The 22,446-nt window shown below is 41.4% G+C and overlaps 2 protein-coding genes across 6 annotated transcripts in view; one reads left to right on the plus strand and one right to left on the minus strand.

Moving 5' to 3' along the window:
* LOC113219493 (neutral alpha-glucosidase C) overlaps nucleotides 1-22,024 on the minus strand; it is an 86,298-nt gene extending 64,274 nt beyond the window's left edge. Inside the window, exons 1-5 of one of the 2 annotated variants that reach the window (XM_026447847.2) lie at nucleotides 21,791-22,024; nucleotides 20,727-21,001; nucleotides 18,774-18,836; nucleotides 16,576-16,684; nucleotides 7,237-7,364 (exon numbers count right to left, since the gene is read on the minus strand). In XM_026447847.2, coding sequence (XP_026303632.1) covers nucleotides 7,237-7,364; nucleotides 16,576-16,684; nucleotides 18,774-18,836; nucleotides 20,727-20,755 — 329 coding nt within the window. In that variant the 5' untranslated portion in view covers nucleotides 20,756-21,001; nucleotides 21,791-22,024. Of the gene's footprint in view, nucleotides 1-7,236; nucleotides 7,365-10,643; nucleotides 11,455-14,047; nucleotides 14,256-16,575; nucleotides 16,685-18,773; nucleotides 18,837-20,726; nucleotides 21,051-21,790 lie in introns of those variants that run through there. The other variant, XM_026447848.2, reaches the window with a different exon arrangement.
* Nucleotides 21,682-22,446, plus strand: part of LOC111529158 (transmembrane protein 87A) — a 64,533-nt gene continuing 63,768 nt past the window's right edge. For 3 of the 4 annotated variants that reach the window (XM_023196010.3, XM_023196012.3, XM_023196011.3), the window contains exon 1: nucleotides 21,682-21,980. In XM_023196010.3, the coding sequence (XP_023051778.1) occupies nucleotides 21,837-21,980 (144 nt within the window). In that variant the 5' untranslated portion in view covers nucleotides 21,682-21,836. Of the gene's footprint in view, nucleotides 21,981-22,098; nucleotides 22,339-22,446 lie in introns of those variants that run through there. The other variant, XM_023196013.2, reaches the window with a different exon arrangement.

Consider the following 22,446-nt stretch of genomic DNA (forward strand, 5'->3'; position numbering starts at 1 on the left):
AGCAGAACTAATACCATATTTACCATACCAAGTGAATTATCACCTGGACCCTAAATCATGGCAAAGACAGCATGGAGAGAGAAAATTACACATTAACTTACTTATGAACACAAGTATAAAAATTGTGAAGGCTGTACTATTCTTCAGGATAACAGAAAATAACATATTGTGGCCAGGTTATATGTATGCACTGATTCAATTGCCAAACTGCAAAAGACTTCAGAAACAGTCTCTTTTAAGTTCTTATTCAGGGCAGGCATCGTGGCTCCCCCCAACACTTTGGGAGGAAGAGGAGGGAGAATCATTTGAGGCCAGGAATTTGAAACCAGCTGGGGCAACACAGCAAGACTCTGTCTCTATCAAAGAATAAAATTAAATTTAAAAAAAATTATGTTTACTAAGTTATTGGCACATAGTGTGGCTCAGTGAATAGATGTATTTTAAACTTTTGATGATTCTATCATAACTGAATTAATTTCTCATTATAATGTACTGACTTTTTAAATTATACTTTAAGTTCTAGGGTACATGTGCACAACATGCAGGTTTGTTACATATGTATACATGTGCCATGTTGGTGTAATGCACCCATTAACTCATCATTTGCATAAGGTATTTCTCCTAATGCTATCCCTCCCCCCTCCCCCGACCCCACAACAGGTCCTGGTGTGTGATGTTCCCCTTCCTGTGTCCAAGTGTTCTCATTGTTCAATTCCCACCTATGAGTGAGAACATGCGGTGTTTGATTTTCTGTTCTTGTGACAGTTTACTGAGAATGATAGTATCCAGCTGCATCTATTTCCCTACAAAGGATATGAACTCATCCTTTTTCATGGCTGCATAGTATTCCATAGTGTATATGTGCCACATTTTCTTAATCCAATCTGTCACTGATGGACATTTGGGTTGGTTCCAAGTCTTTGCTATTGTGAATAGTGCCACAATAAACATATGTGTGCATGTGTCTTTTGAGCAGCATGATTTTTAACTTTTTAATGATCACCATTATAACTGGTGTGAGGCAGTACCTCACTGTGGTTTTGATTTGCATTTTTCTGATGGCAAGTGATGATGAGCATTTTTTCATGTGTCTGTTGGCTGAATAAATGTCTTCTTTTGAGAAGTGTCTTCACATCCTTCACCCACTTTTTGATGGGTTTTTTTTTTTTTTTTCTTGTAAATTTGTTTGAGTTCTTTGTAGGTTCTGGATATTAGCCCTTTGTCAGATAAGTAGATTGCAAAAATTTTCTCCCGTTCTGTAGGTTGCCTGTTCATTCTGATGGTAGTTTCTTTTGCTGTGCAGAAGCTCTTTAGTTTGATTAGATCCCATTTGTCAATTTTGGCTTTTGTTGCCATTGCTTTAGACATGTTTTAGATATGAAGTCCTTGCCCATGCCTATGTCCTGTGGTACTGCCTAGGTTTTCTTCTAGGGTTTTTATGGTTTAGGTCTGACATTTAAGTCTCTACTCTATCTTGAATTAATTTTTGTATAAGGTGTAAGGAAGGGATCCAGTTTCAGCTTTCTACATATGGCTAGCCAGTTTTCCCAGCACCATTTATTAAATAGGGAATCCTTTCCCCATTTCTTGTTTTTGTCAGGTTTGTCTAAGATCAGATGGTTATAGATGTGTGGTATTATTTCTGAGGGCTCTGTTCTGTTCCATTGGTCTATATCTCTGTTTTGGTACCTGTACCATGCTGTTTTGGTTACTGTAGCCTTGCAGTATAGTTAGAAGTCAGGTAGTGTGATGCCTTCAGCTTTGTTCTTTGGCTCAGGATTGTCTTGGCAATGTGGGCTCTTTTTTGGTTCCATATGAACTTTAAAGTAGTTTTTTCCAATTCTGTGAAGAAAGTCATTGGTAGCTTAATGGGGATGGCATTGAATCTATAAATCACCTTGGGCAGTATGGCCATTTTCACGATATTGATTCTTCCTATCCATGAGCATGAAATGTCCTTCTATTTGTTTGTGTCCTCTTTTATTTCAGTGAGCAGTGGTTTGTAGTTCTCCTTGAAGAGGTCCTTCACATTCCTTGTAAGTTGGATTCCTAGGTATTTTATTCTATTTGAAGCAATTGTGAATGGGAGTTCACTCATGATTTGGCTGTTTGTCTGTTATTGGTGTATAGGAACGCTTGTGATTTTTGCACATTCATTTTGTATCCTGAGACTTTGCTGAAGTTGCTTATCAACTTAAGGAGATTTTGGGCTGAGACGATGGGGTTTTCTAAATATACAATCATGTCATCTGCAAACAGAGAAAATTTGAATTCCTCTTTTCCTAATTGAATTGAATACCCTTTCTTTCTTTCTTCTGCCTGATTGCCCTGGCCAGAACTTCCAACACTATGTTGAATAGGAGTAGTGAGAGAGGGCATCCCTGTCTTGTGCCAGTTTTCAAAGTGAATGCTTCCAGTTTTTGCCCATTCAGTATGGTATTGGCTGTGAGTTTGTCATAAATAGCTCTTATCAGTTTGAGATACGTTCCATCAATACCGAATTTATTGAGAGTTTTTAGCATAAAGGGCTATTGAATTTTGTCAAAGGCCTTTTCTGCATCTATTGAGATAATAATGTGGTTTTTGTCTTTGGTTCTGTTTATATGCTGGATTACATTTATTGATTTGTGCATATTGAACCAGCCTTGCATCCCAGGGATGAAGCCCACTTGATCATGGTGGATAAGCTTTTTGATGTGCTGCTGGATTTGGTTTGCCAGTATTTTACTGAGGAGTTTTGCATCGATGTTCATCAGGGATATTGGTCTAAAATTCTCTTTTTTGGTTGTGTCTCTGCCAGGTTTTGGTATCAAGATGATATTGGCCTCATAAAATGAGTTAGGGAGGATTCCTTCTTTTTCTATTGATTGGAATAGTTTCAGAAGGAATGGTACCAGCTCCTCCTTGTACCTCTGGTAGAATTTGGCTATGAATCTGTCTGGTCCTGGACTTTTTTTGGTTGGTAGGCTATCAATTATTGCCTCAATTTCAGAGCCTGTTATTGGTCTATTCAGGGATTTAACGTCTTTCTGGTTTAGTCTTTGGAGAGTGTACGTGTACAGGAATTTATCCATTTCTTTTAGGTTTTCTAGTTTATTTGCATAGAGGTGTTTATAGTATTCTCTGATGGTAGTTTGTATTTCTGTGGGGTCGGTGGTGATATCCACTTTATCATTTTTTATTATGTCTACTTGATTCTTCTCTCTTTTTTCTTTATTAGTCTTGCTAGCAGTCTATCAAGTTTGTTGATATCTTCAAAAAAACAGATCCTGGATTTATTGATTTTTTGAAGGGTTTTTTTTGTGTCTCTATCTCCTTTAGTTCTACTCTGATCTTAGTTACTTCTTGCCTTCTGCTAGCTTTTGAATGTGTTTGCTCTTGCTTCTCTAGTTCTTTTAATTGTGATGTTAGGGAGTCAATTTTAGATCTTTCCTGCTTTCTCTTGTGGGTGTTTAGGGCTGTAAATTTCCCTCTACACACTGCTTTAAATGTGTCCCAGAGATTCTGGTACATTGTATCTTTATTCTCATTGGTTTCAAAGAACATATTTATTTCTGACTTCATTTCATTATGTACCTAGTAGTCATTCAGGAGAGGGTTGTTCAGTTTCCATGTAGTTGAGTGGTTTTGAGTGAGTTTCTTAATCCTGAGTTCTGGTTTGATTGCACTGTGGTCTGAGAGACAGTTTGTTACAATTTCTGTTCTTTTACATTTGCTGAGGAGTGCTTTACTTCCAACTATGTGGTCAATTTTGGAATAAGTGTGATGTGGTGCGGAGAAGAATGTATATTTTGTTGATTTGGGGTGGAGAGTTCTGTAGATGTCTATTAGGTCCACTTGGTGCAGAGCTGAGTTCAATTTCTGGATATCCTTGTTAACTTTCTGTCTTGTTGATTTGTCTAATGTTGACAGTGGGATGTTAAAGTCTCCCATTATTATTGTGTGGGAGTCTAAGTCTCTTTATAAGTCTCTAAGGACTTGCTTTATGAATCTGGGTGCTCCTGTATTGGGGTACAGAAATATTTAGGACAGTTAGCTCTTCTTGTGGAATTGATTCTTTTACCATTATGTAGTGGCCTTCTTTGTCTCTTTTGATCTTTGTTGGTTTAAAGTCTGTTTTGTCAGAGACTAGGATTGCAACCCCTGCCTTTTTTTGTTTTCCATTTGCTTGGTAGATCTTCCTCCATTCCCTTTATTTTGAGCCTACGTGTGTCGCTGCACATGAGATGGGTCTCCTGAATACAGCACACTGATGGGTCTTGACTCTTTATCCAATTTGTCAGTCTGTGTCCTTTAATTGGAGCACTTAGCCCATTTACATTCAAAGTTAATATTGTTATGTGTGAATTTAATCCTGTCTTTATGATGTTAGCTGGTTATTTTGCTAGTTAGTTGATGTAGTTTCTTCCTAACATCGATGGTTTTTACATTTTGGCATGTTTTTGCAGTGGCTGGTACCGGTTGTTCCTTTCCATGCTTAGTGCTTCCTTCAGGCACTCTTGTAGGGCAGGCCTGGTGGTGACAAAATCTCTCAGCATTTGCTTGCCTGTAAAGGATTTTATTTCTCCTTCACTTATGAAATTTGGTTTGGCTGGATATGAAACTCTGGGTTGAAAATTCTTTTCTTTAAGAATGTTGAATATTGGCCCCCACTCTCTTCTGGCTTTTAGAGTTTCTGTCAAGAGATCCGCTGTTAGTCTGATGGGCTTCCCTTTGTGGGTAACCCGACCTTTCTCTATGGCTGCCCTTAACGTTTTTTTCCTTCATTTCAACTTTGGTGAATCTGACAATTATGTGTCTCGGAGTTGCTCTTCTTGAGGATTATCTTTGTGGTGTTCTCTGTATTTCCTGAATTTGAATGTTGGCCTGCCTTGCTAGGTTGGGGAAGTTCTCCTGGATAATATCCTGCAGAGTGTTTTCCAACTTGGTTCCATTCTCTCTGTCACTTTCAGGTACACCAATCAGACGTAGATTTGGTCTTTTCACATAGTCCCATATTTCTTGGAGGCTTTGTTCATTTCTTTTTACTCTATTCTCTCTAAACTTCTCTTCTCGTTTCATTTCATTCATTTGATCTTCAACTACTGATACCCCTTCTTCCAGTTGATTGAATTGGTTACTGAAGCTTGTGCATTTGTCACGTAGTTCTTGTGCCATGGTTTTCAGCTCTATCAGGTCATTTAAGGACTTCTTTACATTGGTTATTCTAGTCAGCCATTCGTCTAATCTTTTTTCAAGGTGTTTAGCTTCTTTGCAATGGGTTCGAACTTCCTCTTTTAGCTGGGAGAAGTTTGATCATCTGAAGCCTTCTTCTCTCAACTCATCAATGTCATTCTCTGTCCAGCTTTGTTCCGTTGCTGGAGAGGAGCTGCGTTCCTTTGGAGGGGGAGAGGCACTCTGATTTTTAGAATTTTCAGCTTTTTCTGCTCTGTTTTTTCCCCAGCTTTGTGGTTTTATCTACCTTTGGTCTTTGATGATGGTGACGTACAGATGGGGTTTTGGTGTGGATGTCCTTTCCGTTTGTTAGTTTTCCTTCCAACAGTCAGGACCCTCAGCTGTAGGTCTTTTGCTGGAGGTCCACTCCAGACCCTGTTTGCCTGGGTATCAGCAGCAGAGACTGCAGAAGAGTGAATATTGCTGAACAGCAAATGTTGCTGCCTGATCTTTCCTCTGGAAGCTTTGTCTCAGATGGGTACCCGGCTGTGTGAGGTGTCAGTCTGCCCCTGCTGGGGGATGCCTCCCAGTTAGGCTACTTAGGGGTCAGGGACCCACTTGAGGAGGCAGTCTGTCCATTCTCAGATCTCAAACTCCGTGCTGGGAGAGCCACTACTCTCTTCAAAGCTGTCAGACAAGAACATTTAAATCTGTAGAGGTTTCTGCTGCCTTTTGTTTGGCTATGCCCTGTCCCCAGAGGTGGAGTCTACAGAGGCAGGCAGGCCTCCTTGAGCTGTGGTGGGCTCCACCCAGTTTGAGCTTCCCAGACACTTTGTTTACCTACTCAAGCATCAGCAATGGCGTGCGCCCTTCCCACAGCCTCACTGCCGCCTTACCATTAGATCTCAGACTGCTGTGCTAGCAATGAGGGAGGCCCTGTGTGTGTGGGACCCTCCGAGCCAGGCGTGGGATATAATCTCCTGGTGTGCCGTTTGCTAAGACCCTTGGAAAAGCGCAGTATTAGGGTGGGAGTGACCTGATTTTCCAGGTGCTGTGTGTCACGGTTCCCCTTGGCTAGGAAAGGGAATTTCCTTAGCCCTTGTACTTCCTGGGTGAGGCGATGCCTTGCCCTGCTTCGGCTCTCGCTCAGTGGGCTGCACTCACCGTCCTGCACCCACTCGCCGATACACCCCAGTGAGATAAACCCAGTACCTCAGTTGGAAATGCAGAAATCACCCGTCTTCTGTGTCGCTCATGCTGGGAGCTGTAGCCTGGAGCCGTTCCTATTCAGCCATCTTGGTGACCCCCCTATATTGATCTTTTTTAAGGTTTTCAAGGAAAAAATAATTTACATAAAACTACAGTGATGATACAGTAAAAATGAAAGCATCTGGCATAATCTTATATTCCTTTGGTAAAATAATATGAAAATATAATGGAAACCAACCTGCAAAACGGAGCTGAAATATCACTGGAAAGTGTTATGAGAACAGATGAAGGTTTTGCAGGTAACTGAAAATGCTTTAGTCCCCAAAGATTGTTTTTCACCTAGACACTGATTATTAATTTACCTTGACTCTAAGTAAAATTACATGTTAGACTTCTGAGAATAACCTTAATTAAAAGTGAGTGTGTCCAACTGTACAAATTACTGTAAGCATGGAAGTTTAGCTAGTGCATTAGATCTCTGGAGCCCTGCTGCTAATCTGAGTGAGTAAATTAAGTAGCTTTCCTTCTACTTGCTCCCATAGTCTGGCTAATAAAACCACTTTCTTTGTGAGAAGGAGAGCAGGGATCAAAGTTCTGCTTCTCCCCATTAAATAAGTCCTGACAAATCATATGGTGGATGAAGAAAAAACAGAATGGATAATAAGGAAAATGGACAGACTTATCCCCAAATAACTAAATACATTAAAAGTAATGGCAAAAACCACAATTACTTTTGCACCAACCTATAACTCTGTAAATGACTGTAGTTTTGAACAGTCAAAATAAGAGGTGCACATAACAAAATTTACTACTCAAGAGATGATAAAAGAATATATCAGGCGCATCTCTAAGATACCTCACTCCTTGGCTTACCTTACAGTGCTTGGCTTGCTTGTGAGGACATCAGGAACTTCAAACCTGGGTTTTAGAGGAGTCTCTTCATTAATTTTAAGCCTGAAAATGTTTCCCTCTATACCATAAATTTCAGCCAGAAGAGTAACCTGGAAACAGATTCAAGAGATTACCTTCAACAGGTTACCCAAGTGATGGCCAATTTTGCACAAATTACAATAATTAGAAAAGTATTTGTTTAAATTACGATAGGCCAAGCAAATTGGAGAACAATGGCAATTTAAAAGGAAAGTTCCCAATTCATGTATGTATTTGCTTGGATATAGCTGTAGTAGCAGCAAGAAATATCTTCTATGTGTTCTGTGGCTGGTGAACACACAGTTGTCCAAACCAGGATCTTCAGAGTGAAAGGGGTCTCTGTTAACAATTACAGGGAAAGACAGGCATAAACTGAAACTTGCCTTGGAAGATTGGGACATGTGGCTACTGTATCTATGATAAACTACAGATATGTTAAGAGTTTTGGTGTTATAAGCAGAGTAACTAGATTCCAGCTGGATGAAAGATGAAGGGAGGCAGGCTACAGAAGAGAAAAGAGTAGAAAATAAAATGATGATTATTGGAGTTCTCCAGTGGTGGATGAAATGAGGCTTGCTGCTCTAAAACTGGAATTGATTTGTTCATAGCTGGGAATAGGCCCAGAGAACTTTTACAAGAGGCTGGGGAAGGCAGGTAAAATTCTGCCTACAATGGGAAACAGAAACAATGTAGAACCCTGAAGATAATACAGAACTTGAAAAATAAAACACAGAACAAGAAGCTCTAGGAGAATAGAAGTGACTGGATTCAGGTTACAAAATGAGGCACCTAGATCAGAAAAATATTTTAAGATCATGGTTTTCAACTGGTGGGCCATGCTGCACTAGTCAATTGCAATTTCTTCATGAAGTACCATGCCAAATTTTGGTTACAAACGGGTGCCTGTGCTGTTACTATTATGTCTGTTAACCGACAGCTAAACTGGGTAAGTTGTGTGACACAGCTTAGAATGGATACAATGTGGTGCAAGTAAAAGATAAGAAGTATGGAGAATATCAAGCCAGCACCAAAAAGGTGATGTTACTGGAACTTTGTCTCTTGCGAATACAGGGAAGCAATCAGGGCAGTTAAACTGTAACATGATACTGAATAGTGACCGAGTAAACAGTGCTATGGCTGTGGATCCTCTTCTAGATATTCTAAGGCAGGGTTATGATGCAATAGTGATCCATTACCGCTTGCACGTTTAATGTTCTTTTATATATTTAAGCTACTTTCAGTGTACTATCAGAATTTTCACATTTGGAAATATGTCCAAGTACAAAGTTCAAATTGTTAGATTATGTATTGTCTCACTATTTATATTTCCATTGCTCTCTCAAATTCCATTCAATTAACATTTATTTGGCATCTATTATTGCAATGATTGAACTTTTGAGGAGGCTGCAATTTGGAGGAGATAAAAGAGATGCAAAGCTAACACAGAGCATTCTGTGATGTTTTAAAGCAGAAAGGCAAGAGATTAAGGGGGTTATTCATGATGACTGTAGGGTGAGAAGTTCTGGATGTTTCTCTGGAGGAGTAGAGATTTAAGCAGGGCCTTTAGGAATTAGTAAGACTTTGAGTAGGCAAAAATGGGCAAGATCATCCTAAGCAGGGGGCTTAGACAACCAATAATCAGGTTGTCTGCCTATATATGATTAACAATTTACATCTAGTTATTCACTCAGAGATTGTCCCATTTTTAGTAAAATAGCTTTCTCTACAAAAATACACAACTAATTTTTGCTTAAACCAAAGACTTAATCTGTACGTTTTGTTCTTGAGGCTGCAGCCCAGGGGGAAAAAAAGAGAGAGCAATAACCCTGTTTTCACTATAATAACTTCATGTATAAATCAGAGTTAATCCTCATTTTAATTTAGCAACCTTATTTTAGCAAAAATCACTCTGAAATTTAGCAATATTTAGAGTCATTCTTTCTTTAAATTTATCTATTTATTTATTTTGAGATGGATCTTGCTCTGTCGCCCAGGCTGGAGTGCAGTGGCACAATCTTGGCTCACTGCAACCTCCACTGCCTGGGTTCAAGCAATTCTTGTGCCTCAGTCTCCTGAGTAGCTGGAATTACAGGTACACGCCACCATACCAGGCTAATTTTTGTATTTTTAATAGAGACAGGGTTTCACCCTGTTGACCAGGCTGTCTCAAACTCCTGACCTCAAGTGATCCTCCTGCCTCAGCCTCCCGAAGTGCTGGCATTACAGATATGAGCCACCATGCCTGGCCTTTTTTCTCATCCTTTTAATCAATGAACAGATTCATTCTTATCCCTCATTATCACCAACATAGTTTTGTTGGTCCAGGCACTACTTATCTTAGACCTTAGTATGCACTTCCTCCTATGATCTAGGTTCATGTGTTTTTTTTTCTTACCAGATTTTTTTTTCTTTTAATATCACCAGACTCCCAGAAGTCCAATAAGTAAAGCCTCTTGGGTTAAAGACAGTAGGGAATGGCTCAGTGTCCCACCTTAGAGTCCCCTGTCTTCCCAGCATTGAGTCCTAAGGCACCTCTGTCAAAACCTCAAAAGCCACTTCCTTGAGGCTTAACTGCCAGTTCTTTCCCAATCCTTCCACCACATCCTTGCTCTTTCAAAAAGTCTGGACATGACTGTTATTATATTTTTCTACCTAAATAGTAAACATACGTAGATATTCCTTTCCTATTTGCTGGGACCTGCTGGATATTTATAAATAAAATAATATACAAATAAACTACCAAATCTTTTCCTCTTGTTAGTGATGATTTGAAATGACAATGAAAAAATACATCAAGAAGTTACAGATGTTGGACTGCTTAAATTGAGAATTTAGTATGAATCCTTAGATAGTGTAAGTAGTTACACGCAATTCCAGCCAGATCAATTTATGTAAAATAATAATTTTAAATGGATAGTTACAATGAGGTAAGAAAGCATGGGTTTTGCTCCCTTAGAAATATTTAAGATGTGCCAGTGGGTGCTGCATGCATATAGCCCCAGCTGCTCAGTGGGGCTGAGGCAAGAGGATTGCTTAAGCCTAGCAGTTTGAGGTTACAGTGTGCCTTGACTGCACCTGTAACCACTGCACTCCACCCTGAAAAACAAAGTGAGACCCCATCTCTTAAAAAAATGTAAGATGTGTTAATGTCCAATTACACAGAGAATCTGAGATACATCCTCAGAGAAAAGAATACCTTTTGGAGGTTCATTTTAATACTGCAAGCCTCTACTCAGTTTTTCATATATCTTTACTTAGAAGCCCACCTCTCAGTCTGGGAAAAAGAGTATTAATTCTCTTTTCCTGTCTTATTTCTCTCTTACAAAATAAAAACAATTAAAACTTGGTGGTTTGTTATCCACGAATCTAGTTTTTTTATGGCTATATAGGCAAAAATATCAGATATTTTGTAAACATCATGGTGGTAGAAATAGCTTTGTCTATGTCTTCAAGCATAGGGTTGATCACAATTACATTAAAACAAAAACTTTTTATTCACCCAGAACTGGGAATCACAATTAGTAAAGACCGTGATAGAGTTAACAGAACAGCCCTAGGACACATATTTAAATTCGAAGTGGGTGTTAAGTAGGAAAATTATGACTCCATCAACTCCTCCTTGGTAGGCTGATCTTGCTTTTCCTGAGGCACCAGGACTCTTCACTATTACATAAAGAACTGTTAACTTAAAAGACCTAGAACAGTGAGCGACCACCTCTACCAGCTGTGATCAAGACCTTCTGGGATCCAGAGAATGGTCTAATAGTTCATCAAATTGCTATAGGGCACGAATCGTCCCTTCCATAGTGGCAGCCAGTTGGTTTATTGCAAGCACTGATTTTCTATGAAGAATACTGGCAACCTCATGCTGGGTACTGGCCTGTTCCCCAAGGACAATTAGCCTGTCCAGGTGTGCTTCTGATTGTCTGGCCAGTTCCCAAATTAGCCGCCTCTTCCTGGCCATTTCTGCAGACACAGTACTGGCTAACAAGTGGTAGTCGTGCCTCGTCTGCTGAGAAGGTGGCTGGTTGGGCAAAGCCTCATTTTCATTAGGCTCAGATGAAGAGGCAAGGGGTAACTTCACAGAGATGCTCGGAGATATTCCTGCATCCTTGGAGAAGCCGCTGGAAGTGTTGTCTCTGGTGAAACCTTGCAAACTGGCTGCAAAAGAAAATAAACATGTTGCCAAATGGTCACTTATATCATCAGAAAGCATCATAATTAGCAATATAAAGTAGATTGCTCCAGACATCCTTGCTAGCAATGCTTTTTAAGCTAGACTCACAAGACAGCATACATCTTCCTTTGCCTAGATCACAAGACTAGATGTCTCTTTCTCAATCCAAACCAAATTTTCACTGAAGATAGAAAACTGAGAGTAGTAGGAAAAAAAAGAAAACAACAACTGAGTTCTACAAAAGCAGTCAACACTTTCCTGATCAATTTCTTTTTATTTTCTGGAAGCTTCTTTACTAAATATCTACCTGATTATTCTGTCATCAGGAATAAGCACAACACTATATTAGGACCCCATGTGAGAAAACTTACGCATCTGAACCTGCAACCAGTTTTTCTCCAAAGCCTGGATGTTCTGACCTTGTGACAACACACAGGTCAACATTCCAGCTTGTTTTGTAACAGATATACGTCCTAGGAACATCATGTTTGCTATGGACTGGTGTCTTCCCAAAATTTACTATTAAAGCGCCAACTTACAATATGATGGTATTCAGAGATGAAGCCCTTGGGAGGTAATTAGGTTTAGATGAGGTCACGAGGCTGAGGAAATCCTCAGGAGTGGATTAGTGCCCTCATAAGAAAAGACCAGAGCTGGGTGCAGTGGCTCACGCCTGTAATCCCAGCACTTTGGGAGGCTGAGGCGGGTGGATCACGAGGTCAGGAGATCAAGACTATCCTGGCTAACACGGTGAAACCCCATCTCTACTAAAAATATAAAACATTAGCTGGGTGTGGTGGCGGGTGCCTGTAGTCCAGCTACTCGGGAGGCTAAGGCAGGAGAATGGCGTGAACCCGGGAGGTGGAGCTTGCAGTGAACTGAGATCGCACCACTGCACTCCAGCCTGGGCGACAGAGCGAGACTCCATCTCAAAAAAAAAAAAAAAAAAAGAAAAAGAAAAAAGAAAAGACCGGAGAGCTTGTGTACACACTCCCTCTCCACTATGTGTGGGCACAAGAAGAAGGGAGCCATCTACAAAGCAAGAAGAGAGCCCTCACCAGACAGTGAAGCTACTGGCACTTTGATCTTGGAATTTACAGCCTTCAAAACTGCAAGAAATAAACATCTGTTGTTTAAGCTGCCAGCCTGTGGTATTTGGTTATGGCAGCCTAACACAATGTTGAATGAAGCTTGGTTCTGCTTCCTGGTTGTTTATTAAGGAGCAGATTGGGGAAGGGAATTGAGAGGGAGAAATTCAAAAATTAACAAATCTTGACAACTCCAAAGTTTCTGCTTTAAGGGTTTTAAAGGTGTAGGGGCAGGCAGGCACCAAGAGTGTTGGATTTGTAAGAATCTGCCTGATCAGTGCAATTTGAGAACTGCAGCTGTGAGCTGAATACGATCCTCTTAGACTCTGGGCTGTCCCTCTCAACCTGAAATAAACAGCTATCATTCTGAATAAGTGGATGTATGCAGCTTATTTTAAAACTTCAGATCACACTCATACCATATCTTAATGTGTGATCTCCTTGAAACACCCATCTCATCCCAGAAACCATTTTTAACAGTTCTTCGTTATTTAAAAAAAAATTTTTTTTGAGACAGAGTCTCACTGTGTTGCCCAGGCTGTGCAGTGGCATAATCTTGGCTCAGTACAACCTCTGACTCCCAGGTTCAAGCAATTCTCCTGCCTCAGCCTCCTGAGTAGCTGGGACTACAGGCATGTGCCACCACACCCAGCTAATTTTTGTATTTTTGTATTTTTTTTTTTTTAGAAGTGATTCTCCTGCCTCAGTCTCCTGAGTAGCTGGGACTACGGGCACATGCCACCATGCCTGGCTAATTTTTGTATTTTTTAGTAGAGATGGGTCTTACTATGTTGGTCAGGCTGGTCTTGAACTCCTGACCTCGTGATTTGCCCACCTTGGCCTTCCACAGTGCTGGGATTACAGGCGTGAGCCACTGCACTCGGCCTAATTTTTTCTTTTTTCATGCTGTCTTTGCCATATTTTAGGTCAACTTTTTTTGGACAGTGTCTCACTGTGTTGCCCAGGCTGCAGTGCAGTGGCACAATCTTGGCTCACTGCAACCTCTGCCTCCCAGGGTCAAGCGATTCTCATGTCTCAGCCTTTGGAGTAGCTGGGATTACAGGCATGCATCACCATGCCTGGCTAATTTGTGTAATTTTAGTAGAGACAGGGTTTTGCCACGTTGGCCATAGCTGGTCTCGAACTCCTGGCCTCAAGCGATCTGTCTGCTTTGGCCTCCCAAAGTGCTGAGATTATAGGCGTGAGACACCACGCCCGGCGTAATAGAGGCTCCTTCACTATGCAATGAGCTGCATACAAGATGCAGGCAACATTAGCGATCACCATCACCTCTGTTGTCCCTAACAGACTGACAGAGGGCATGAAACCTTATGTGCCTAGTAGTCATCTCAACACCACATGACAAGGAGGACATTAAAATGGAGTTCAGTGCAGAATTTCAGGGTGATCTCCCGAAATATATATTTGCATACATTTGCCTGAGATCAGTGCATGCAGATTCCTCATGTGGTTCCAATATTTCTAATACCTGAGCATGGAGTCTGTTCCAAGAGGTCCTCAAAGTTCTCAGTCTTGGGAGCTACGTTGCTGATGTCCCAGGTAATCTGTCCTTGTTTATCAGGCTCCTCAGCTTCCTTTTGAGCCAGGTGCTGTCTTGTGCTGAGATACTGTGGCTCCTCCTGGACTGTGGTTTCTTTGCCTTTGAAGGTTGCTGGGCTCTGGTCCTGGCACCTGACCTGAATAGCATTGTCCCTCACTTTTTCAGGATCCAAAAAGAGAAAATGATCTACAGTAATGTAAAATGGCATATGTGGGTGTCCACCGCAAACTGGTATCACGCGGTGCTGAGAATTTTCATTTTGGCTCATCACTGATATTCAGGGTGATTTTGCCTCATTTACTTCACCTCAGCATGTCTTCATGACCAGGTGCTCGACATACTAAGCATTCTCAAGGATGGATAGGGATTCTTGCTCTGACTATGGACAACTGCAACTCTCTCAGGTTAGACACAATGGAAACAGGAAAGAAAATGAGACAATGACAAGAAAAACACGACAGGAAGTTCTTGACATCTGGTTAAGGCCTAAAGACTCCTGGAAGGCCTCTGGTGGACTTGATGCATTTCCTGAAGCCGATTGCTTCTGCTGACCCTGAATAGAGTGGTCTGGCTGGGTGTCAGGCTATTAGACCACATGCAAACAGTGGTTGGCTCTCCAGGAAGGAAATTACTGCTGTCCCATTTTTTTTCCCCATGAACGGCTATCAAACTAGGCTACAAAAAGATATATAAACAACATGTATAAATAACAACATAAAAGGAGATCTGAATCAGCATTAGAGGACCTACGGTTTTGGGGGTTCCATAAGCTGAGAACTCAAATGTATCAAAGATACTGGGCAAGGAGGAAAACTACTCCAGAAAGATGGGTGGTGTAAGAATCAGCACTAGGTTTTGGAGAAAGGCTAACTGCCCCATCTGTGCAGCTAAGAGAGATAAGCTAAGTGTACTGCCATAATAACTATGTTGTAGAAGTTGAGGACAGGGGATGGGGATAGAGAACACAGAACTATTGATATGATTCTAGCTCATATTTTGAATTTGGGCAAGAAAGTTATAAAAGAAGACTCTATATGACTAAAATCTCTAGAACTCCATAATGAAGGTAGTTTTCCTCACTGTACAATTGTTCTTTCTGTTTGGGAATAAAGTTTGGACCCATTTCTAAATTAAAGGCCTTACGATTATTATGGAGAACCCACTAATGTCAGCACAGTGCTGCAGGGCAGGAACTACAGTAGTCACACGGTTCACAGCTTTGCCATGAACATCATCTTCCCAGAACCAGGACTTTTTAGTGAGTTGGTGCAGTTATTATCCAAGCAGTTACAGGACCCAGACCTAATGGCCTTAACTGTCTTTCAGTGATATGGATTACCAGTTAAGTTAGATAGGTCTCAGAGGCCTTAGAAACCCAGGATGCCTTTAGAATGCAGGGCGGATCTGAAAGTGAGGGTCAGGTTGAGGGCATCAGGTAGTAGTGCACAGTCACACGTCCTAGCATAGTCCATAGTGCTTCCTCTATGACTGGCCCATCTAAAGTAACATGGCAACTTCATGGGTGAGAGAAAGCACTTAAAATATACTTCCCTAACCCTCTCACTAGGCAAAAACTATGAAGTGAAGCAGCTCTAGTGAAGCAGCTCAGGTAAGGGAACACTTGTTACTTGGGTTTTCAACTGCATAGTCCTTTTGCCTGTCCCCTGTTCCCCCCGCCCACCTACATTTTGAGATTTGGACATACCCTAAATTTGTACCTTGCTCAGGCTATACATGCAACTGGGCATTGTGTAATAGTGTCAGAAAGCACGTGGGTGATAGCGTCTGACAGATGCAGGAGAAAATTTTGGTTACTAAATGTGAGACTCTGGGCAAGGGATTTTCTAGACTTCATTTTCCTTATCTGAAAACTGGGAAAATATAATGCACCTCTTAGATGTGTTATGAAGACTAATAAAAAGAAAATAACATTTGTAAGACATTTAGGAAAACATCTGATACACAGGCAATCTATATACTGATATTACTATAACTATTACAATATTATTACTATAGATGTGAAAAGATGACATTCATTTTTTCTTTCTTTTTTCTTTTTTGAGGGAGGGTCTCGCTGTGTCACCCAGGCTGAAGTGCAGCCTCTACCTCCCAGGCTCAAGAGATCCTCCCATCTCAGCCTCCTGAGTAGCTGGGACTACAGGCATGCACGACTGTGCCTGTCTAATTTTTTGTACTTTTTGTAGAGATGGGTTTTCGCCATGTTACCCAGGCTGGTCTTGAACTCTTGGGCTTAAGCAATCTGCCCGCCTCTGCCTCCCAGAATGCTGGGATTATAGGCGTGAGCCACTAATCACTAAAAGGCCGATATTCCTTTTCTAATGAGGTTTATTTTTGAAGCATACATAGCTTTAATTGGCTTTTGTGGAAATTTACTTCATTCAGTCCCAATAAATACAGAAATAAATTATTCTCTGTAGAAAATACTTCCATCTCACCTTACTTGCTTCATTGATGATTTGGAACCTGGTGCTGTCTTCATCTGTTGTGACTGAGTCCAGTAATGCCTGATAGGTGGACTTCTTGGAAAGCCACTGTTTCTGACGCCTATAGATAAGGAGTATGCAGATGCTTGATAATTATTTGTGATTGTCAGGATCCAACAGACTATATTATCACGGGGAAGTCATTAAAATTCACTATGATATTCAGGGAATTTCAGGGCACAAACAGCATTAGTACTATAATAAAGTGCTAATCAAGAACTTTATTATTAGAGTGCTAATAAGATGAGTATTAGTAAGAACACTAATAAAATTGATTAATATAACGTTGCTCAAAGGATGACATCTTGTCTCCTTTCTTGAGATGGTGGGGCAATTTTCATAGATGACAGTTGTGAGCTTGTTAATTTTCCTCCCTCTTTCCATAAAGTGGACTTTAATCGTAACTAAGTAATTTCTAGTGGAAATTCAATAGAATCTAGTCGTTTAACAAGGTTACCAGGCATTCACTGTAGACTTCCCTCTAGATACCTGTTCAGAATTAAAATAATACACTTTTCTTCCTATTGAACAGAGAGTGAATATGTTAGAAAGCTATACTGTATAACACAATTTTTTATAATTTCAGTTTCAAGATCACATAAAGACTTTTTTTTTTTAAACGAAGATTATAGCCGGGCATGATGACTCATGCCTATAATCCCAGTACTTTGGGAGGCCGAGGTGGGTGGATCATCTGAGGTCAGGAGTTCAAGACCAGCCTGACCAACATGGTGAAACCCTCTCTACTAAAAATACAAAAAATTAGCCAGGCGTGGTGGCGCATGTCCGTAATCCCAGCTACTCAGGAGGCTGAGGCAGGAGAATCACTTGAACCCAGGCAGTGGAGGTTGCGGTGGACAGTGATTGTGCCACTGCACTCCAGCCTGGGTGACAGAGGGAGACGCCGTCTCAAATAAATAAATAAATAAATAAAATAAATAAAATAAATAAATAAAATAAAATGAAGATTTTAAAGGCATATTTTTTGTAGCTCTGGAGAAACAGGCAACCTTTTTTTTCTTTGAGATGGAGTTTCACTCTTGTTGCCCAGGCTGGAGCGCAATGGCATGATCTTGGCTCACGACAACCTCTGCCTCCTGGTTCAAGGAATTCTCCTGCCTCAGCCTCCCAAGTAGCTGAGATTACAGGTGTGCGCCACCATGTCTGGTTAATTTTGTATTTTTAGTAGAGACGGGGTTTCTCCATGTTGGTCAGGCTGGTCTTGAACTCCCGACCTCAGGTGATCCGCCTGCCTTGGCCTCCCAAAGTGCTGGGATTACAGGTGTGAGTCACCTCGCCCGACCAGGCAATCTTATATAATGGTGATAAGAGTACAAATGGTATAATTCCTATGGAGGGAAATTTGGCAATACTTAACACATTTCAAATGCCTTTATTCTTTGACTCAGTAATCCTACTCCTAGAAATGTATCCTATAAATACACATGCATGTGTAGAAAATTACCTATGTATAGTTCTTCATTGTGGTAGTGCTATTTTAGCAAAAGATTAAAAGCAACCCAAGGGTCTAGCAATAAGAGACAGGCTGAATACATTATATTAATAGTATATCTACCCCATGGAATATTATGCAGCTGTAAAAAGGGGAAGCAATCTCCATGCACTCATATGAATTCCTCCTCAGAACAAACTATAAAACAGGGAAAAAAAAAAACCTATTTGGTAAAAGAAAGGGGTGACAACAAAAGAGAAAGGGAATAATATAAAAATACATGTATTTACAAAAAGAAATACTAGAAGGATAAATAAGAAATGATGAAATTTGGTTATTTGGGACAAGATGAGGAATGGGTAGAATGGGACAGGAGTGGAAGTAACATTTTTCAATGTATACCTCTTTATATTATTTTTGAACCATGTAAAAGTGTATCTATTCAAAGCATCAAAATTTAAAAACTAGTTTAAAAATACGTTGGCTTTTAAAATAAAATAGCTGTTTACGGAAAAATTTAAATACTTCAGGAGTAAATGTATAAAGTTAAAAGCGAGTCTCCTGTCTGACGATTTCCTTAATTATTAAATTATCCTTTCCTTGGAAAGTCTATCAGTTCTAAAAAATTTAATAAGTATCAATTTTGAAATACTGTCAAGAAATGTTTTGATCTGGTTACTATATTTATCTTCCTTACCTGTAAAATGCGATCTTGTTGCAGTCTCTGAAAACGTTTTTATCCACAGCTTCATCTTCAACGCTAAATAAAAAGACATTTTGAGAAATTTATTTTACACAGGGCTTGTGAGTCCAATTTTTGTACCTTCTCTAACTACAGTATAAACATGCAAAATAAACCTTTGGCGTCTATTCTGCAATGCAAAATGGTGTCACGGTCATAGTATAACATAATATAGCACATTATGCTGCAGAACAATAGCCTTTTGTAAATCCTCTGAGGTAAACAACAAAACATCAGGTTCTGGGATTACTCCGAAAGTAATGGGAAAAGATCACTGTCACTTAACAGGACATGTTCTTTTGAAATAATGACTGAAAGTTATGACTGCAAAAGTAAAATGTGAAGGAGCAAAACCAAAACAGCATCCCAAAACGAACAAACCAAAACCAACAAACCAGACAAACTAACAACCATAACCCACCCACAGATTTATTCAACAAAATATTTTCAGAATATTCTTCCTGGGTGCTGGGCTCGGAGGAAGATATGGACTGTGTTCAAGCTGTCAGTAAGAGTTTTACCAAAAATCTCAATACAAGCTGACAAATGTTTTAATAGAGGTGCAAGGTGCTAGAATAAGAACAGAACAGACGTAGAAGGGGAATTTCTTGCTTTTTAAGATGAGGTGACAATCTAGGGGCCATGTTTTTTTAAAACCAAGTTTCCAGAAGAGCCGTTTCTGGAATAAAACATGAATGAGATGTATGTGTATACTGCAGTTTGAGTATATGTATTTAAACTAGCCTCCATCTGATTAAAACAACTACAGATTATAACGAGAAAAAAAATAACACTGGCTTTCATGCACCGGTGTGGCTGAATGCATCTGTAGTCAGCATGTCCATGATTACATAGAAAGCTATGACTGAACACAAATGTCGAAATATTATGAAAATGAGCCCAGGCATATATACTTGGCCATACTAAAAAACTGTTTGTCCTCCACTGAACTCAGTCTTTGTCTGTTTATTTTAATTTATTTAAAAAAATTTTTTGAGACAGGATCTCGCTCTGCTGCCTTGGTTGGAGCAAAGTGGCACGATCTTGGCTCGCTGCAACCGCCGCCTCCTGGGCTCAGGCTATCCTCCTGCCGCAGCCTCTTGAGTAGCTGGGACTACAGGCCCACATCACCATGTCTGGCTAACTTTAAATTTTTTTGTAGAGACAGGGATTCACCATGTTGCCCAGGCTGGTCTTGAACTCCTGGGTTCAAGCAATCTGCCCACCTACAGGCCTCCCAAAGTGCTGGGATTATAGGCATGAGCGACCCGGCCCAGTTTATTTCAATCAAGTGTACAAAGATTGGAGAATCTTTTGTTTCCTTTTTATAGCTTTGAAGAATTAACTCTGGGATGACATAGGAAGGGGGTGGTTATAGTTGAACTTGGAAAGCAACATGCCTGAAATTCATGTGTTAGAGTTCTGATGGCAACTTTTCCACTGTCAATGTTATTTAACCATCCCTTTTTTTGGACACAGGGTCTCACTTTGTTGCCCAAGCAGTGGCAAGATCACAGCTCACTGTAGCCTCCAAATCCATCCCCCCACTGATCTCCCAAGTAGCTGGGACTCTGAGGGGGCGGGGAGGGGATCTCGAACTCCTGGACTCTAAGCAATCCTCTGGCCTTGGCCTCCCAAAGTGCTGTGGGATTACCTGCTTAAGCCACTGCACCCGGCCTATTTAACCATCCTGAAAGTATTTTACAAGATGCTATTAATATCAACTAACTCCCTGCGAATTGAGAGAAAAGATAAAGATGAGCAAATACCAAATACGCAAATAAGAAGTGCAATTAAAAAAAAATCAATGAAATCTTCAAAGCCAAAATGTTTTCAGGTACTTTCAGGTACTATTCCCTGTTTCTAGGGACCCTGGGGTCACTCGCTACAGAAGCACTTGGCCTTTACCTTATTTCCTCTTTCTCAGCTGCTTCCATGGCTTCTCTGTCACTCCGACCAGCTCCCAGCTCTCAGGACAAGCGCCCTGGGCGATCTTTTAAAAAAGACGATTGAATGTCTTTCTAAAATTACAACCAGCACTTCACCGTCAAGTTTCTGGAAAGGGAGTCCCCTCCAGATCCTCATGGAGTGACAAATCTTGACTCTTGCTCCTGGAATTTTTCAGGCCCAAACTAGCGTTTCTACAATGATTTACTTGGCAAATTTGTCTTGATTATGGGTGGCTGAGGAGGAACATGCTTTTGTTAGGAACCGAAATTGACCGGCGGTGAAGGCGTGTACGCAATGAGTCCTAGCGGGTAAAAATCAAGAGCGTGTGAACCGGGAAATGCCGAGACGGCCTCCCCGACTGGGACGAAGCATCTGCAGATCTACCTCAGTGGCGGGGTCACGCCACAGATTTTGAAAACTGACCCTGGCTCCGTTTTCGGTTAAGAGTGGCAAGTGTCGGCCGGGTCTTTGCTGGAGGTTACGTCTCCGGCCAGATTCTACTGCAGCATCGTACTCTTCAGGGCTAGAAGGGGCCTTTGAAGGTTGTTACACTACCCAGCCTAGGAATCGCGTGTACTCCACCACCGCCGAATTCCAGCCTTTGCTTAAATACCACCCAAACCGGAGAACTCACTGCTAGACGCCAATTGGGCAGCCAGACTTAGGGCTTTTCCAGACTTTCTGGCCCCAGTGTCTGACACTGACTTATAAGGTATGAGGGGCTGGGGCGAGTGGGAGAAGTAAAGAGCCAAATCCTGCACGGGGTGCCTGCCTGGTCCCAAAACCTTTAAGGGCTGGGACAGAGAAAAGACTCAGGCCGGGCTGGCATGTAGCGATCTCCCTAACCCAGCTGACCAGGTTCCAACAGAGTGACGCTTGCGCAGTAGGTCCAAAGTCTCACGGCGCAAAGACGACAATCTGAGGGAGGGGCCGCTACGTCGCACAGCAAACAAGCCCCGCGACGTTTCCAGGACCCGGATAATCCCGCCCCCAGAGGAGAGCCGGAAGAAGGCGGGACGAACCGGAAGAGGGTGAAATGCTTTCGGTAGGAACTCCACGGCTGTGAAGATGGCGGCGGCTGCGTGGCTTCAGGTGTTACCTGTCGTTCTTCTGCTTCTGGGAGCTCAGCCGTCACCACTGTCGCTTTTCAGTGCGGGACCGGCACCCGTAGCTGCTGCCGACCGGTCCAAGTGGCACATTCCGATACCGTCGGTGAGTGTTCACTTCACTAGCATCTGAACCTAGAGGAGCAAGGGGTGGGGCTACGGCGGCCCAAGGGGTCCATGAAGGTTCCGCAAAAGTCTCTTCAAAAGGGGTGGGGTTGCCGGGATGGTCTGTGTGGCTGGCCAACTGGGACCCACCTCCCTGGAGGGAAAAGCCGCGCACTGATTAGGCTAGCGGGAATGTCAGGGCCACTTGAGCAACAGACAGGAGTGGTGGAGCGGCATCTCATCAGAAAAACAGAACTTTCAGTGCCTGACTTGAGATGTAAACTTGATGTACAAACGGAGAGTTGTTTATGTTTCAGATTATGTTTCACAGAATCCAGTGCCCCCGGGTTGGATAAGAAAGATACGTAAATAGAGCCTTCATTTCTTTCTTTCTTTTTTTTCTTCTGCACTTCTTGGTCCCTGAGTAATCCTGCTTACGAAATGATTCGACTTCGCTTCAACTTTGA

Source organism: Piliocolobus tephrosceles, unplaced genomic scaffold (genome assembly GCF_002776525.5).
Source record: "Piliocolobus tephrosceles isolate RC106 unplaced genomic scaffold, ASM277652v3 unscaffolded_108, whole genome shotgun sequence".
Classification (NCBI taxonomy): Eukaryota; Metazoa; Chordata; class Mammalia; order Primates; family Cercopithecidae; genus Piliocolobus; species Piliocolobus tephrosceles.